This window comes from Leptonychotes weddellii, chromosome 3, assembly GCF_054177405.1.
Source record: "Leptonychotes weddellii isolate Sample4059 chromosome 3, ASM5417740v2, whole genome shotgun sequence".
Taxonomy (NCBI): domain Eukaryota; kingdom Metazoa; phylum Chordata; class Mammalia; order Carnivora; family Phocidae; genus Leptonychotes; species Leptonychotes weddellii.
This window is the reverse complement of record NC_138371.1, coordinates 118,082,257-118,101,388: the sequence shown is the minus strand read 5'-3', so window position 1 is coordinate 118,101,388 and position 19,132 is coordinate 118,082,257. Positions and strand designations below refer to the sequence as shown.

At 39.9% G+C, this 19,132-nt stretch overlaps 1 protein-coding gene across 1 annotated transcript in view; it reads left to right on the top strand.

The window, feature by feature from the left end:
* LHFPL6 (LHFPL tetraspan subfamily member 6) overlaps positions 1-19,132 on the top strand; it is a 222,554-nt gene that overhangs the window by 180,688 nt on the left and 22,734 nt on the right. Inside the window, exon 3 of the mRNA XM_006732395.3 lies at positions 11,177-11,275. Within this exon, the coding sequence (XP_006732458.1) occupies positions 11,177-11,275 (99 nt within the window). The remainder of the gene's footprint in view (positions 1-11,176; positions 11,276-19,132) is intronic.

The window sequence follows — 19,132 nt, the reverse complement described above, 5'->3', positions numbered from 1 at the left end:
CCTTCTCTTCACTACATCTGTGTCTTTGGGGTAAATACCCAGGAGTGCAATTGCTGGGTCATAGGGTAGCTCTATTTTTAACTTTTTGAGGCACCTCCACACTGTTTTCCAAAGTGGCTGTACCAACTTGCATTCCCACCAACAGTGTAAGAGGGTTCCCCTTTCTCCACAACCTCTCCAACATTTGTTGTTTCTTGCCTTGTCAATTTTTGCCATTCTAACTGGTGTAAGGTGGTATCTCAGTGTGGTTTTGATTTGAATTTCCCGGATGGCTAATGATGATGAACATTTTTTCATGTGTCTATTAGCCATTTGTATGTCTTCTTTGGAGAAGAGTCAGCTAATATTTTCATGGTGGAGCCCGAGCATGAAGTAAGGAGTGAGTGTATCTCAAAGGGAAGGGATTCAACCTTCAGAGATAAGAAAATTCAAGACATACCCAAAGAACTGATTAGTCCCCAGTCAGAAATGCCTTTGGGACTGGTCAGGGCCCCTGAGCCACATAATGGGACCATCTTGACTTGGCTCTGTGCCAGCTACCCAGTTCAGCGTGGGCACATCTTTAAATGAGACCCATGAAATACGGAGTTGCCGGCGAGAAGCCCCACTTAGTAAAACATGATGTTGGTGAAATCCAACACAGCTGTAGCTATACTCGGGTAGCCGATGGCGAGTGTGTGACCTTGGAATGGCCTGATGTGCACGCAAGCATTGGGATCATGATAGGTGGAAAAGAGGCCTGGTCTGGAATCCAGGAGCCCTGGGATTGATCTGGGTTCTGGGTCCTTGGACAAGCCTCTTTCATCCTCTATACCTCAGTTTCCAGAAAGCACTTTGAAGGGAGGTGTGGTTTATGAGCCTGCATAAGCCTCCTTCTTATACGATACTTAAGTGCAGTTGAGCCTTGAACAACACAGGTTTGAACTGCATGGGTCCACTTATATACGGACTTTTTTCAATAAATACAGTGCAGCACTGTACATGTATTTTCTCTTCCTTATAATTTTCTTAGTAACATTTTTTTCTCTAGCTAGACTGTAAGAATACAGTCTATAATACATATAACATACAAGATATGCGTTAATTGACTTTATGTTATCTGTAAGGCTTTTGGTAAACAGTAGGCTATTAGTAGTTAAGTTTTGGGGAAATCAAAAGTTATACACAGATTTTCGACTGCACAGGGGGTCAGTGCCCCTGGCCCCTGTGTTGTTCAGGGGTCAACTGTAGCTTCCCTGTAATGGTGCTTTCAAGGTCCGAAGAGTTGTAATACTGGCCCTTGCTCTTATTTCCTCCCCACCAGTGGATTTGTTTTGTAAAGGGACAGTTATGTAGGGGGTGAGAATGGACGAGAATTGTGTACATAAATTAGCATATGGAGACTTGGAGATGGAAATGTGCCAACATCATCCAAAGAGAAATCCAGATAACAGGCTCCAAGACTGAGCAGCTTGATGAGAAGAGTAAAGAAAACAATTTCCCTCTGTGCTTGCTACAGAAAGGAAGATAAAGGAACTGGAGGATGGATAAAAGTATCCAAAAAACATAAAGGATGAAATGATGGGAAACACTGGTGTGACCACTGAAGGGGCAATAAGTGGAAAAAGTCACAGTATAAAAAAAAAAAAAAAAAAACTGTGGAAAAAGAATGGAGCGATAGTCATGGAAAAAAGTGAGATCAAATAAAAACTTTCAAGAGTGCCTGGAAAAAATAAGGCTTTCTGAGTCTAACATGAGGACTCTATTCTTACCACCTGTGGAGAGTAATTGGCATTGGCTGTCTAGAGGTTTGTTTTGCCTTCTTGGCAGGAGCCGAATTGTTATGTTAATATTGCTCTGGCTAAGTGTTAAGTACCAACTTTGAATAGAAAGAGTTTTGCAGAAGGGAAAATTCCCAGCATCTGGTTCTTACTTTGACCACTGAGCTCTTTACAAACTTCAGACTTCACACTTGAATTCTAAGAAATAATTAGTATCATGGCAGATATTTCCAGCATTGTGTGAAAGTGAATAGAGTTTCCACTAGGAACTCTCCCAAAGGTGGTTTATGGGCAGGCAGAGTTTTAGGTAAGATTTAGGTACAAGAATCCATTTGGGGAAAAAGGTAGATGTCTTTTATAACATAACATCACAGCACAGCTCCTGATTGCTTGCATCGCATTTATGTGTGCTGTCTCTTCTCCATTAACACTGGCTTCTCCTTAGATGCCATTCCACCAACCTGGCTCTTTAACTACTGTAATTGTCATAAACAGGGTGAGACCAAAACCCTAGGGCATTCAGGTTGGAATGGCGTCATAGTCAAAAAAATGGAATTTTTTTCATTTAGGAATTATTGAGTCATTTCTTGGATTATTATTTCCATTCTTTATGGGAAGCAACATCTCTCTAAATTTCTAAGACCTCCTACAAACTGACCTTCATGATCTCTTGCCCCTGGATAGCTGATTTCAGCTAGGTGCCAGGTAAAAACTAAAGATTGAGCTAATGTATGCTAATTTGTGATTTACTCATGACCCCTTAGGATTGTAAAAATAGATTGCTTCTTAGTTACAAATGAGCCTGTAGCTGCAAATGATCTCAGACCTCCTCCATCCCCCCCACCCCCATTACTACCTTCCTCAGGTTGTTGCCTTGCTTCACACTGTCTTTCCTCATTTCCACTCCTATAGGCACAGATTTTCCCAAAATGTGATAATGTGACTATTTTTTCATGACATCTTTTTATGGCAATGACAAAAGGATGTGGTTAAAATACCACATAATTAAGCTCTTGAAGTTTATAAACCACCAGATTTATAAACCTGATAAAGAAAATCCATGTAGATGATATAAAAGTTTGTGAGCCAGAGATTCTCACTGAGCCGTTTGCTCTCCAGGAGTGAATTAGGCAACAAGAGCCATTAAAACTTATTAGGTCACTAAGATATCATTTGGGCAACCACCTCAAGTTCCAGAATATTCTCTGAGCCCCATTTCAGCAGGCAGTATAACAACTAAGAGGTGTCTAGTTCAGGGATTTTCAAACTACACTTCCATGAAACATTGATTTCTACGACATGGTCTAAGGTTTAACATGTCTAAAACTGAAAAATGACAGATTTCTCATTTCTTCTCTTCTCTTACTTCATAGTAAGACCCTGAACTCACTTCCTCCCACAGATACACCAAACCTATACTAACATATAGAGCAGTTCCTCCTCAAGAAGAACTGAAGTTTGATTGAACAGCTTCTCCACAACAAATGATGGAGAGACTACATATAGAAGAGTAGGAGAGACAGAGACACTGCAATGACAGAAACCCCACCTCCAACTCAGTGACCTGCAGAGTCACTGAGGGATAATAACACTGAGGGGCCCATGAGCAGACTCTCCCACCTTGGGGCACAGCAAAAAAATAGTGGTTTAAAGAGCAACCAGACTATAAGTGAAAGAAATCCATTTGCTAACCTTACAGCATCCACCAAACAGGTCAGGAACTGCTGGAACTGTCTCCAGGGTTGGAGGACCAGTGAGACCATTTTTCATATCCCCTCTTCAGCTCGATACTGTGGGCAGAAGCAGGGTCCAGGCACTCTAGCTGGCCTGCTGGCCTATCATGCCCTGGGCCCCTGGCTCACATCAGCCCCAGCCATTCCCCCAACCTGGCCCTGGTGTGGCATGCCATAGGCCCCCACTCCCATACCCACCTGAGCTTCAGCCATCTTATCAAAGTGGCCCTGGTGCTCTTGCCAGTTCTAGCCCTCCTGTCACCGGGACCCTACTGTCTCACCCTGGGACCCCTTCTCCACCTGTCTGTGTCTGTTCCTTCTCCAGCCAGCTTGCCAAAGCCACCAGGCACATGCAGTCCAACAAAGGGGTTGTTTCTATACAAGGCCACTCCTTCAAGATCAGAGAAGTAGCCATTCTCCCTGATTCATAGAAACAAACATGGAAGGTCAAACAAAATGAGACAAAGGAGTATGTTCCAAACCAAAGAACAAGATAAAAACCCCAGAATCAAACCCTCATGAAATGGAGATAAGTAATTTACCTGATAAAGAGTTCAAAGTAATGGTTATAAAGACAGGTAACAAACTAGGGAAAAGAATGGAGGAACTCAATGAGAACTTCAACAAAGGATTAGGAAATGTAAGTAAGAACCAGTCAGAGCTGAAGAATACAATAACTGAAATGAAAAATACACTAGAGAGAATCAACAGCAGATTAGATGATACAGAAGAACGGATTCACAATCTGGGAGACAGAAGAGTGGAAATGACTCAATCAGAACAGAAAGAGAGAGAGAAAGGGAGAGAGTTTTAAAAAATGAGGATTGTTTAAGAGACCTCTTGGGGCAACATCAAGTATACTAACATTTGCACCATTGGGATCCCAGGAGGACAAGAAAGAAAAAGGGTTAGAAAACATATTTGAAGAGCTAATGGCTAAGAATTTCCCTAACCAGGAAACAGACAACCAGGTCCAGGAGACACAGAGAGTCCAAAACAAGATGAATCCAGAGAGATCCACACAAAGAATTGAAGGAAAGATAAAAAGTTTCCTAGACAAGCAAATGCTAAAGAAGTTCATCACCATTAAACCAGCCATAGAGAAATTCCTAGTAACACACAACTTTCCAAAATTATGAAGAAATAGAAAAATTGGAATAGACCTATTATAAGTAATAAAATTGAATTAATAACTCAAAAATCCCAAAAAAAACAAAAGCCCAGGACCAGATACCTTCACAGGTGAATCTACAAACATTTAAAGAAGAGTTAGTACCTCTCCTTCTCAATTATTCCAAAAGAATTTAAGAGGAAGGAATGCTTCCAAATTCATTTTATGAGACCAGTGTTACTCTGGTACTAAAACCAAACAGAGATGCCACAAAAAAAGAAAACTATAGGCCAATATTCCTGATGAACATAGATGCAAAAAACTTCAACAAATTATTAGGAAACTGCATTCAACAATACATTAAAAGGATTATACACCACAATCAAGTGGGATTTATTCTAGGGATCCACAGTGGGTTTGCATCTGCAAATCAATCAATGTGGTATACCACATTAACGTGATATATCACATTAATAAAACCAAGGGTAAAAATCATATAACCATCTCAATAGATGCAGAAAAAGCATTTGACAAATTTCAACCTTCATTTTTGTTAAAAACCCTCAACAAAATAGGTATAGAAAGAATATACCTCAACATGATAAAAGGCATATATGATAAACCCACAGCTAACATCAATCATACTCAATGGTGAAAAGCTGAAAGATTTTCCTCTAAGATCAGGAACAAGATAAGATGCCCACTCTTCCCACTTTTATTCAACATAGTATTGGAAGTCCTAGACACAGTAATTAGGCAGGAAACAGAAATAAAAGTCATTGAAATTGGAAAGGAAGAAGTAAGCCTATCACTAATTGCAGATGACATGATACTATATATAGAAAACCATAAACACTCCACCAAAAGACTATTAGAATTAAATGAATTCAGTAAAGTTGCAGGATACTAAATACAGAATAGATACAGAAATAGATTGTGTTTCTACATACTAATAACAATCTATCAGAAAGAGAAATTAAGAAAACAATCCCATTTACAATTGCATCAAAAATAATAAAATATCTAGGATTAACTGAGCCAAGGAGTGAAAGACCTGTACTCTGAAAACTATAAGACACCGATGAAAGAAACTGAAGATGACACAAGTAAATGGAAAGATATATTGTGCTTATGGATTGGAAGAATTAATATTGTTAAAGTATCCATACTACACAAAGCAATCTACAGATTCACTGCAATCCCCATCAAAATATCAGTGGCATTTTTCACAGAACTAGAACAAAGCATCCTAAAATTTGCATGGAACCACAAGAGACACCAAATAGCCAAAGCAATCTTGAGAAGGAAGAACAAACCTGGAGGTATCACACGTTCTGATTTCAAACTATACTTCAAAACTGTAGTAATCAAAATAGTATGGTACTGGCATGAAAATAGACACATAGATCAATAGAATAGAATAGAGAGACCAGAAATAAGTCCATGTATATATGGTTAATTAACCTAAGACAAAGGTCAAGAATATACAATAGGGAAAAAACAGTCTCTTCAATAACTGGTTCTGGGAAAACTGGACTGCTACATGCAAAAGAATGAAACTGGACCACTATCTTACACCATATACAAAAATAAACTCAAAATGGATTGAAGGCTTGAATGTAAGACCTGAAACCATAACATTTCTAGAAGAAAACATAGTAGGCTTTTTGACATTGGTGTTAGCAATATTTTTTTGGACTAGTCTCCTCAAGCAAGGGCAACAAAAACTAAAATAAGCAAATGGGATTTTATCAAACTAAAAAGCTTCTGCACAGTAAAGGAAACAATCAACAAAATGGAAAGGCAGCCTACGGTGTTGGAGAAGATATTTGCAAATGATATATCCAATAAGGGGTTAATATCCAAAAATATATAAAGAACTTACACATCTTAATATAAAACAAAACAAAAACAGAAGCAAACAACCCAATTGAAAAATGGCCAGAGGACTTGAATAGACATTTTTCCAAAGAACATATACAGATGGCCAACAGGCACATGAAAAGATGTCAGCATCACTAATCGCCAGGGAAATGCAAATCTAAACCACAATGAGATATCACCTCACACCAGTCAGATTGGCTGTTATCAAAAGGACAAAAAATAACAAATGTTGGCAAGGATGTGGAGAAAACAGAACCCTTGTGCGCTGTTGGTGTGAATAGCCATTATGGAAAATAGTATGAAGTTCTCAAAAAATTAAAAATAGCACTACCATACAGTCTAGCAATTCCATTTCTGGGTATTTATCTGAAGAAAATGAAAACATTAATTCAAAAAGATATATGTGCCCCTGTGTTCACTACAGCATTATTTACAATAGCCAAGTGTCCACTAATAGATGAATAAAGAAGATGTGAGATATATACATATATAATGGAATATTACTCAGCCATGAAAAAGAATGAAATTTTGTCATTTACAACAATATGGATGGACCTAAAGGTTATTATGCTAAGTGAAATAAGTCAGAGAAAGACAAATATCATATGATTTTACTTATATGTGGAATCTAAAAAAAGAAGACAAATGAACAAACAAAATATAACAGGAACAGACTCATAGATCTAGGAAACGGACTGTTGATTACCGGGGGGGGGGGGGGAATGGGATGGGAAAAATAAGTGAAGGGGTTTAAGAGGTACAACCTTTCAGTTATAAAATAAGTAAGTCATGAGGATGTAATGTAAAGCATAGAGAATATAGTCAATGATATTGTAACAACTGTATGGTGACAAATAGTAACTAGACTTATGATGATCATTTCATAGCATATAAAAATATGAGATCACTATGATGTACACCTGAATCTAGTAGGATATTGTATGTCGGTAATACTTCAATAATAAAAAAGATGTTCTCTCTTTTATGTTTAATCATCTCTAACTTTACTTCACAATATAGTACTTCGGTATGGACAATAAAATGCTAGTTGACTCCAGTTGACAAGCTAGGGGCAGTTGGTGAACATTTAGAGTATTCACTTCAGAAATTCACACTCCAGGGAGGGTTAATTAACATAAATTCCCTTAGCCACAGACCACACCACAGAGGGTTACCAGAAGCCTTCTAATATCAATCTATACTTGCTGAGGTTTAGTAATCAGCATAAGTTGTATTAGAGAGAATTTTTCATTGAGAAAATGGACACTGTACAAATTATAGGGTAGAAGAAAGAACTGTATCAGCACGAGTTGGGCATGTCCCAGCCAGAGTCTGACCGGTGAAAGAAACCACCACAGGTATTTCAAGTAGGAGGGATGTAGCCCAGGGATTTAAAGTTTCACAGACCTATTAGGTCTGGGGAAGTGAAGAGCAGAGAAGAATTCAGGAAATCAGGATGTTCAGGGGTAGAAAGAATCTACAGCTGCGGATTTGCCCTTAGTGGGTGGTGCTGTGGAGACTGCCTGGAAGCCACTCCCCCAATCTCGTCTACTGTCTACAAAAAGGCATGCCCCTGGTTGCAGCTGCCAATGGGGAAGTGGTTTACTTCTCTCTTTTACCTTCTGAATCCCACACGAGAGCTTCTCATTAACAGACATGAACCAAAATTTCTGCTAGCAGAGGAGATCTGAAATGTTGTTTCCGCATCTCTAGCCCCACCTAGAAAGGGAGAATCTAAAAGAGCAGAGATGATTTTGATTAACAAGCAGTATCAGGCTTAGGATTTAAGACTCTGTCCCACCCAGCATCCTCCTGAAGTAGTGTCTTAGGTCGAGAATAGCTTTCTCCAGTGGCACTTTCTGCAATTGTAAAAATGGTCTCTCTCTGCCCTGTCCAGTATGGTGGCCAACAGCACCATATGGCTGTCAGGCCCTTCAAGTGTGGCCTGTGCAACTGAAGAAATGAATTTTTCGTTTAATTTTAATCAACTTAAATTTAAGTTTGCTACATGGAGCTCATGGCCACGGCGTTGGGCAGGGGTAAACTCTCTGGTCTTTAGATGGAAGACACTGTCTGGAGTGTCTTCAACATGTCAGTTGAATATTTGTTGTATTTATGGTATGTTGATGGCACTTGTTAGAATGACTATGTGATGGATTTGGGGAGGAGGGTTTCACTGAGCTTACGGAATTGGTCATCTGGCTGCTTTCTGTGCCAGCTGACTAATAAACATCATTGTATATTTGGCTGAATTTAGTCTAAGACTTGCTTTCTCCATAACATACAACAGTAGAAAGATAGTGGGAGGCCACCAGTGGTTACCTGTGGGACCTAAAATTGCAACAGCCAATTAGACTGATCGGTTTGTGACATACATTTTTCTCCCAGAAATGTTTCCCAGCCCTTTGTCATCTGCGGTACTTTTGCTGTTAACAAACATTAGCAGAAGACAAAACAAAGGCTATATAAATATTAATACAAAAATCCAGATAAGCTGGTTGCCCTCCCCAACACTTTTTTTTTTAATGTGAGCTATGTCCGTGGTATTTTTTTTTAAGTCATACAAATAACACAAATTTCTTATGTACAAAATTATTCTTCATTTATATGGTTGAATTTACATTTCATTGTGTCACAAAGACACCTCAACATTCTACAAAAGAATCCTGACTGCCAAGCGTTCTACCACTTAGAAAACTACAGGTCAACGTGCTCCGTATATAATCTCCTTTCTATTTGGTTTCCCAAAGTGCCTGGCATCACCCTGGACCAAAACAGCCACTTTTGTGATACATGACACATTTTCCTGCCTTCTGAAACGAGACTATTTAATCATTTGTTTATCAGAAAAAGAGAAAACTGATGGTTTAAATGTTACTATTTTTTGTTTTTCTTACATTTGAAAATTTTCTTTCTGCATTTGTCATCATTAAAAAATTGCTCACAAGTTCTCAAAAAATTGGTGTTACTTATTAATTTAAGAACTGAGTATCATGGTAGCGAGATCACATTATTTATTAAACCTTCATAGAATTCAATTTGCATAAACTTTGGCTTCCTCATTATCTCTTTACCTGATGGTGGATAACACGGGTTTAGAGTTGTCTTCAGAATGCTATAAATTCTGTCCTAAGGGGAAGAGCCTAAGGAAACCAGTTACTGGAGGCATTTGCTCAATCAGCAAAACCTTATAGGGTTGCTTTCTGGGTTATTCTTCGGCCTCGACACAATTCATATTTATCCAAGAAGGCATCCTGGAATTCAGGATTTGCACTTTCAAAGATTCTTTGTAGGCATTCCCTCAGATCACAGCCCCTCTGCATTAATGGTTGTTTTACTGTTGACCAAAGGACAGACTGGAGGGAGGGGCGCCAGGGTGAGAAATCTATGTCAGTTCATGGGGGATATCTCTCCACACAGCTCAGCATAGAGGTTGGGGAGAGTATGGAAAGCAGTCCCTCCTTAGGTGCCTGTATAGAAAGAGACTACTTATGCGTGGGGGCTATAACTGCAAGAGTCATCTGCCAGGGGCAGGGGGAGAAGCAAAAAAGGGAACAGAAAGGGATTCAATACAGAAATACTGGAAGTCTCTTCTAGAGGCACTTGGGGACCTGTCATTCCTCCTCAACGTTACCACCTTAGTAGATTTTTTTCTCATTTCAGGGGCTCTCTCATTCAGCATCGTATAACCCACATTCTCCCAGATTGGGCTGGTGTTCCCACCCATCAGACTGTGTGTGTGGTGGTCCTGTGTGTGTGTGTGTCTCAGCACACTTGTGGAACTTACGGACGAGGACAATGCTCACTCCCTGATAGGACAAGATGTTACTTTCTGATTAGCCCTCAGATTGTGGTGGTGAGTGCTTCAGCCTCATTCAGCTTCTTGTCGACCCACATTAGGCTTTGAAGCAACACTGAAGACACGCCTATCAAAAGCAGTCTGCTCAGAGTGCATTGCCATGATAACTTCATATATTAAAGTTAAATCATCACCTTCTTCAGTTTGGTCATCAAAACTTTTGGTCTTAGCTGCAAGGAGGACTTAAATTATATAAGTGTCCGTCTTCTAGAATATTTCTGAGATGAAGCAATGCTCCCTGATTCTCAACTTTTCAATGGAGTGTAATAGCAGGTAGTACAGTTAATAAGTCCGATTGTTGTGTGCCAAAGTGGTTCATGAAAATCTTTATGTTTTCTCTGTCCCTGGTAAAATTGAATGATGCCAAAACATTCTATTTTAATTCTTAAACGGAAAAAAAAAATCTAATGCACGATGAAGCATAACCTATTAGGCACTTCTGCTTGCTCTTGATTTACTTGTTTACATGGACTGATGGAGGAATTGGTTGGATTTTTACAAGAGTGATTTAGAAAGCTTCTGAATCGTGTTTCCTAAACAGGGTTTGCAAGGCTTTTAATGCTTCAAAAGGCAAAGTTGGAACCAAACTGAGCTGTCTATCAGTGTTTTGTTGTTTTTTCTTTCCTTTTAAGCAGACTTGAAATTGTTCATGGAATCAGACTGACCTTAGATTGCTTACAGGAGCCGTGGCTGGTGCTTTCCAAAAAGCAGACACCATGATCTTCTGTTATATTGCTAATATCGACCTTCCCCAACCCCCTCCAGTGCTGCCTTTATCTAGAGATGCAGAGGAATACTGGTAAAGCCCTCTTGGCTTCTCTCTTCTCAGGCTTGTTGATCGGTGCGGGCTGTGCCCTCTACCCCTTGGGCTGGGACAGTGAGGAAATCCGACAGACCTGTGGCTACGTTTCCGGCCAGTTTGACCTGGGTAAGTTTTCTTCATTGATGGCACTCCTTTTAGAAAAGAACCTTATCTGACCTCTCATAGAAGCGGAGAGTAGAAGAGACATGAGGAAGAGAACCATACAGCCAGCAGTCACATGTAACAATACACAGACCCTCATTTATCTGTTTGTTTAGTGAAGTTATTGGCAATCTACCGTTTGCCTGGACTGGGGGAAGTATTGTGGAGACAAAGCTAAGAAATAGTCCCTGCTCTGAACAGTTTATATTCATTGATTAGTTCATTCAGAATCATGTGTTTATTACTTATTGCATGTGCGAACTCTCTGGAATTTACAGGCTGCCTGAGGAGATAAAGCCAACAACACTGTCCAGGGCTAAGAAATCCAAAGCGATTTCACTCCAGAGTAGTAGACAACTTTGTTGCAGGGCTGGGTCTTGAACACAGTGATGCATGCAGGTTGTCTGGGAGTAGACAGAAGCACCTAGCGAGCCAGGAATACAGCACAGCAAAAACACCAGGGAGGAATGAGAAAAGCCCATCAGGAGACCCCGTAGAGATGTGAGAAGCTGGGAGAGATGTGATTGAGTAGTCGGAAGTTCGCACACTGGTGAAGGGCACCTCATGACTTTGGTTTTGTGTGTCCTGATCAGGAATTTTCACTTGTAGTTACAGTGTGTTCTATTTAGCAATCTATAAAAAAGGTTGTAGAGTACTACATGGTTTGCATCATTATAATCTGTACTAATTAGATTATATTTCGCTTGGTTGATGAACCTCCATTTCCTTAAACACGTCCTTATTTCTTTCTAGTTGGGTATTTCGTCTAGTCCAGTTTTCTGTGATTTTAAGGCATATTGTAATGAGAAATTTAACGAAAGGAAGTCTTTTCTTTATTGAATTACTTTCTGAGGACTTTTTTCTGGAATTGGTGTTACTACATCAAAGACAATTGCCAAGCAAATATACTTTCCTCTAATATAAGGATAGACAGATTAAGTTTTTGACCTTTAGTGCAAAGTGAGTTGCTAACTTAAACATTCACTTTTCCCATTAAATACTTCACTCTAAGAAGAAATGTTCGAGGGAGTTGGTCTAATGTCAGTTGGTCTATCCCAAATCATCATTTAAAAATTCAACGTTAGAACTTCTGTGAAAAAAATTTGTCAGATCTTGAGAAAAATGGACAGATGTGATACCACATCACAGTTTTGTGAATTTGAAAATAAAGCAATTTCTGTTTGACTCTGGATGACAAACACCCTGCTTCCCTCAAAATAATACTAGTTCTTTTGGTGGAGAAGCCCATACAATTAACTACTACTAATTTGCATGGATAAAAATAAAAGAGATTTCTGACTGTGCTTCCCTCCTTATGAAGGCTTTCCCAAGTCTGGATGCGTTTGTGGTTGCTGGAAACGCAGAGAAGGGAAAATGCCAGCACAAAGTTGAGTGTCAGCTTGGTTTTGTTGTTGCTGTTGTTGTTTGTTTTTGGTTTGGGGGTTGTTTTTTGCCTTTTGGTTTTGGTGGGGTTTTTTCATTTTGTTTGTTTGTTTTTTGGAAAGCAAACTGTGTCCAGGGGAGATATTTTAACACAGTGTTTCGCATTTTTCTTTTTCGTGTGTTTGGGGCATTCTTGGCTGTTTCACACACACCTCAACTTGATTAAAAAACTGTTCTTGCTGATCTTTTGCTATTGTGTGTGCTGTATTAATTAGCAGGTTATAATGAAACCCATATCCTGTTTTTGCAGTTTTCATTACTGCATCCCCAGTAGTTTATATCTTCTCAGCATTGTGGATTAAAAATTTGAATGTCAAACTTAAAACAAAAAAAAGAAAAAATTTGCCTCTTTACTGGTGGTAATAATTTCTTTTGTGATTAAACTCACCAAGACATTTTAACAATTTAAAAACTACAGTGTTTTAATTTTTGCCTGTTTCTTTTTAAATTTCTCTTAGTTGGATGATGAGGAAAAAATAAAACTGGCATTATTTATAGATAAAATGAGCTCTAGGTCCTGCAAAACCGTCCTACAAAACTGCTTCTGTTTTCTATCTTTAAAAAATTGTTACTGTTCCCCTGAATGCTGATGAAGGCTGAACTTCAGCAAATGAGTGAAGTCGCAGATTATGGTGCTAACTTGGGAGAGCCTAGGACTGGAGTTGGGAGCCACAGCATGTGTGTGAGGGGGAGCATTCTCAGGAAGGATGGGTCGGGAGCCCACGGTTTCAGTGGTACGCATGCTGGTTGCCACAGACACACCCTGCCTCTTCCACTTCTGAGAACCCAAGCCCATTGCTGCCACCTCTCAAAGGAGACAGTGAGCAGGCACATCTTCCTCCCAAGGGTTGGGAAATGTTAATGTCGTTAAGGTTCGTGTTTTCTTTATGGTGGGGCGTGGGCCACTTTCTTGGCGTCCCGTTGCTGAAATGTTACTTTCTCTCTCTAAAGCATATCCTGAAAGAAACCATCGCTTTTGGTTTTGTATGGAAGATTATTTAAGGAGTGCATTCATTCAATTATCCAGCCAACAAGTATTTATGAGGTGCTTACGGTGCACCAGGCCCTGGGCTAGGTGCTGGGGATGTGCCATCAGCAAGGCATTTTAAAAGACCCTGTTCACTGCCCTCAGGGAACTGAAAAAACCAGCAGGACAGGCAGATGTTCAAGAAGATCATATCCCTGGGATGTGTGTTAGAAAGGAAGGGTGTCGGGCACGGCAATGGACCTCATGGTTGCCTTACAATATTATTCCATGCTGGTTGGTGATTCTAGGCCAGAGGCTGAGAAACCGTCTCTGTAAAGAGCCAGCTAGTGACCGTTTTCCGCTTTGGGAGCCATATGGTCTCTGTTGCAACGATTCAGCTCTGCAGTTGCAGCAGGAAAGACGCTCCATGTATAAATGGGTGTGACTGTCTTCCCATAACATTTTGTTTACAAAAACAGGTGGTGGCGCTCTCGTCTGAGGACCCCTGATTTCAACCAACGCATACCCCTGACTCTCCAGAAAGAGGTTCATTTCAGATAATGCTCCTTTATTGATTCCTTCAGCCGCCGGGACGGCTGGTCAGGGCCCAGGGCAGAGGCTGCGCAGGGCAGCCCCATCCAGTTATCCTAGTATGCTGCACACATACTATGCTTTTCTTGTTGTGCCGGGTTGTAAATAGGTGGCAAGCACTCTAAATTAATCTTGGTCATCTTACCTCTTAACACTAGCTTGGGATGGGAAGGCTGAAGCCCATTTGGACCAGGGATTACGGCATGAGATGTGTCCAGAGGCCTTTGGGGAAAAGGGGGTCACATGCCTAAGGGAAAGGCCCCCAGAAGCCATGCTCCCCCTCCCTCTGGCAGCCGGGTAGAAAGGCAGGAAGAAGCAGCCTCCGGGGGCTCTGAGGTAGGCAGAGGAACCAGCTGAGGCTCAGCCATCCCCGAAGCAGGCCTTCCCTAGGAATTTTCAACCTTGCTGATACATAGTAATTCATTTCCTTACTGGGTAATGTTAAAGGCATCTTTTCTCTTACTGGCTGCTGAAGGCAGCCTGACAGCTATTTTATTTAGTTGCTATATCGCAGTTCAAGCGGACTTGACCTCCCCTGGGGGCATCCTAAGGAAGTATTATTTTTAGCTGAGCCTTCATTCAAGGCTGTAAAGGGTTTATGTAGGTAAAGGGTGAGTGTGGGTGTGTTTTAGGTTGCAGGGTAGGCAGGGAGTAGAGCCAAGAGAGAGCCCAAGGAGGCACACTGGAGGAGGTAGGAATGGGGGGGTGGGGATGGGGGTGGGTAGGAAGGGCCTCCCAGGTTAAGAATACTTAAACTGAGTCCAAACACATAAGTAGTAGTTAGGCAAGAAACAGATTTTATAGAAACTCACGTTTGTGGTTTTAACGTACTGTGGGAGAAGTCTAGTAGAATCTAGTTTTTAAAATGCCTTTTTTCCTTAGCAAGGAGATTTAGGGAGAATTTTTTATGTGCCTTGAAAACAATTTTATAAGGCTATTGATTATTTCTCAAGCATTTTAATATGTTATGAAGTGCAAAGCTTTGCAGCAATTTCGCAAAAATACCCGGTTTTACAAATCAAAGATTGTTACTGTTTACCTTTGGATCATTCTTATTTATGAAGAAGCCAGCAGCATGTTTGAATACACATATTTTTAAAACAGGGAAACAAGAGTACAAACAGGCTGCATAATGAATTCCTAAATTACCCAACTAAAATTGTACAGCTTGCCTTGACAGTAGCTTTCAGCCTTTAGCATTAAAATCAGAGGTAGACTTGTTTCTCTCATTGGTGTTTTAAACAAATATGCCAGGTGATTCAGGTGCAAGGGATCAGCAGCCATACTTTGAAACAAAATTACCCTAATTGATATAGAAAATTACTATTTTTTAATTTTTTATTTGAGTATAGTTGACACACAATATTACATTAGTTTCAGGTGTACAACACAGTGATTCAGCATCTCTCTATGTCATGCAATGCTCACCACAAGTGTAGTTACCATCTGTCACCATCCAACACTGTTACAGTGTCATTGACTATATTCCCTATGCTGTGCCTTTTATTCTCATGTCTTACTCATTACGTAACTGGAAACTTGTATCTCCCACTCCCATCCTCCCATTTTGCCCATCCCCTAACACCCTTCCCTCTGGCAACCATGTTTGTCTTCCGTACAGAAAGAAAGTTAATTTTTTGTACTTTGCTAGAATGTTGTTTAACATTCATTTTGTTTATATACATCAGGGTGCTTTCACTTTAGGTTACAAAGATCTGATTCCAACCAGCTGAAACAAAGAAGATATTTACGACCTCTTACCATAGGAAGGCCAGAGCTAAGGTGAGCTGCAGACTTGACTGATCCTGGAGTTCCAGGATGTTGTCCAGGGCCCAAGATTTTCCTGAACAGGAGACCTGTCACTTGCAGGTCAACCTCGGTCCCACCATCTTAAGTTTGGTTTCATCTTGAGGCTAGTTTTCTTCTCATTGGTGATTACATTTGGCACATGTAGCTTGTGTTCATGTCAAATAAGAGAGGGTGAGTTTCCCCTGGTCCCAGTAATGGAATAAAAGTCTCTCTCCTCAATCTAATTGGGCCAACTTGAATGAATAGCTGCTGTCAGGGGAAACTGTGTACAAATTGGCTTCTTCTGGCGGAGCTTGGATGTGTCCAGAGTTTTATAGAACAGATTTTACTGAGAAGTAGTGGCATTTGTAACTGGAAGATGAGGCTAAGAACAGAAAAGACATCTCAGTCTGTTTTTGTTGTTGTTGTTGTTGTTGTTGGCCTTGGTGCCCTGTGTTCCTTCCATCATGAAGCCTGTGGTTGTGGACTAAGCGTCAATAATGGCTTATACTGTGTAAGTGTTAACAATGGTGAATTTATTTATTACTTTTTAAGAGAACAAAACAATACAGGTGTTAAGAATTATATGTAGTGTAACCTAGTATCTTCACAAAATAAAAATCCAGTAGATGTTTGCCATTGTTATTCATGTTATTTGTACAGGACCATTTTTAATAAATATTTGCTGATTAATCTTTTCTTCTTCCTTTTACATTCATAACAGTAAGTTTGTATTTACACATTAAGCATAAGGTCTTTATAATCAGGTTGTCCAATTGATTTAATTCATGCCTCAGAGATATTTTCATCCACCCGACTTTTCTAATTATATCCTAATGATCAAAAGTAGTGTTTCAATTAATTTGTCTTGCTAATTTGCCAAGTAAATTTGAGTAATTATTGCTTTCATTTTGCTATTTAATTTGATTAAGAAGCCATCATGTTTCCTGTTCTCAAAATTATGCTCTTGGCTTCTCAAGAACAGTACCATAAACTCTGAAAACTCAGAAACTCTCAGTGTTGAAAAAGATGAGAGTCTGTTTCCTCCACATTTTCAGTCCAATGAAGAAATCTCTTCCAATCTGAACAATGACCATGTCACATCTCTTTGGACACATCTCTTTGACTCCTGACTCATGTTTTCTTTCCTTTCAAATCTAAACGCACTTGAGAAAAAATAATTTGCAGGTTATAGTCAGTGGGGAAAAAATGGGAACAAAAATAGAAAATTTGTCCAAGTTGCTAGAAGTCATTTGGAAGATCCAGGAGGAGCCTGTATTCCCTCATGTAGCATGCTAGTGCAGGAGGACGACAGGAAAACAGAGAGGTTGCTGTGAGCTAAACCAAGCCCCAAACCGGGTAGACCAATGGGGACTCGTGGGAATACTCTGAGATGTGGTTCCAGATGATCCTGGGAAAGTTCCACAGGCAGAAGGAGCTCCATGTAGCCAGTAATGAAGTGATGGAGCAGGATCCAGGCACCTCCAAAGGAAAAACAACCAGCGTTGCTGGTCCCTCAGCCTTCTTAGGGGCCTCTTTTCATGAAGAGAAGGGTTTTCTGAATTCATTCTAGCAAGTGAGGAGAAGAACCACTTCAGTTCGGGGCCATGAATACCAGTGGGACCATGACAACAATAGTAGACCATACACATATCCGCTTTAAGTTATAGCTTAGTAAATGCCTCTAGTCTTGCTTTAGGAAATAGTACCCCTTCTGTGTAATCCTAGATCCAATTCTGTCTGCTTCCCTAAACACATCTTTGTAGGTTTCAGATGAGCCTATGGGACAGGAATTTTGCAACTTTAGGGTCTATCTCAGTGTTTGGCCCAGAGAAGTATTCAACAGATTTATTTACTCAATGGATATTTATTAAGCACATTTTTGGCATCAGAAATTGTGCCACATACTTAGGATGAAATTATGAATTAAGATAAACATGATCCTTACACATGTCACATATCTGCCACCCACTGAATGGTTAAAAGAAGGGAGGGAGAAAAGGAAAGGGGGAAGGGTGGGGATGGAGGGGGGGAGGGAATAAAGATGAATGGGGGGAAGGAAAGAAGATGAGAGGGAAGGAAGGAAGAAACCCTACTGCTGATTTTTGACCTCTAAAAAGGAAGCCGCCATTATGTTTCTGTAGATACTTGGCCACTGATATCCTGGTGAGATTATGGCATTACTTTCTAAAGGAATATGGCTTAACCATCTCCCAGGAAAAAAATCAAGTTCAGGGTCATAGTTTAAAGAACAAAATGCCCTGAGAGATGAAAAAGAAATAGCTCTAAATTCTTTCCTTCCTAAGTCTTTTTGGTTTGGTTATTTCAGAGCAGGATCATCCCCAAGCCTGTATTAAGACTTCTTAAAACCTAATTCAGTGGCTTACAGTGATTTGCAGCAGTGAAATTCCGTGATTGTAGAAAAAGGTAATTCTCTTTTAAAAAAAAACCTGTGGGAAATAATATTGCTTAAGACATGGCCGCCACACTCTTGAGAAGAATAGACTAGTTCCCTTTTAAAGATTCTTCTTAATTTTTTCAGTGTTATCCCCTTTATAAAAACAAAAAAATAGATATACCTGAGTGGCGTGCTATTTTAGATATAGTGTACTTAAGGAACTTTAGGAAATTGAACTGGCTATTCTAATTATTCTTTTGTATTAGGTGCTCTTAACTATTTCTTAGTAAGTTCCACTTGGGTATTAATCTGGCAGTAGAAAAGCACTAATTTTAAATTTAACTGTTTTTGATATTTTAGATCCTCTCTCAGGAATGAACTTTGTTCAGCTGACTCTATCAATGATGTCTGTAAGAAAGAAAAGGCAATTAAGATAAATGGGCCATATGAACATCATCTTGAATAAATCTGTAGGTTTTACTAAAATTTCCTGGTAGTTAAGGATTTGGGGAATAACCTGCTAAGTAGGAAGAAGAACTTATCCCCTCCTCCATCCCGAAGCGCACCCCTTTTGATGATGTAATTAATACAGCCCCCTTGAGAAGTCCCCTACCTGCTCCCTGCCCTCAAAGAG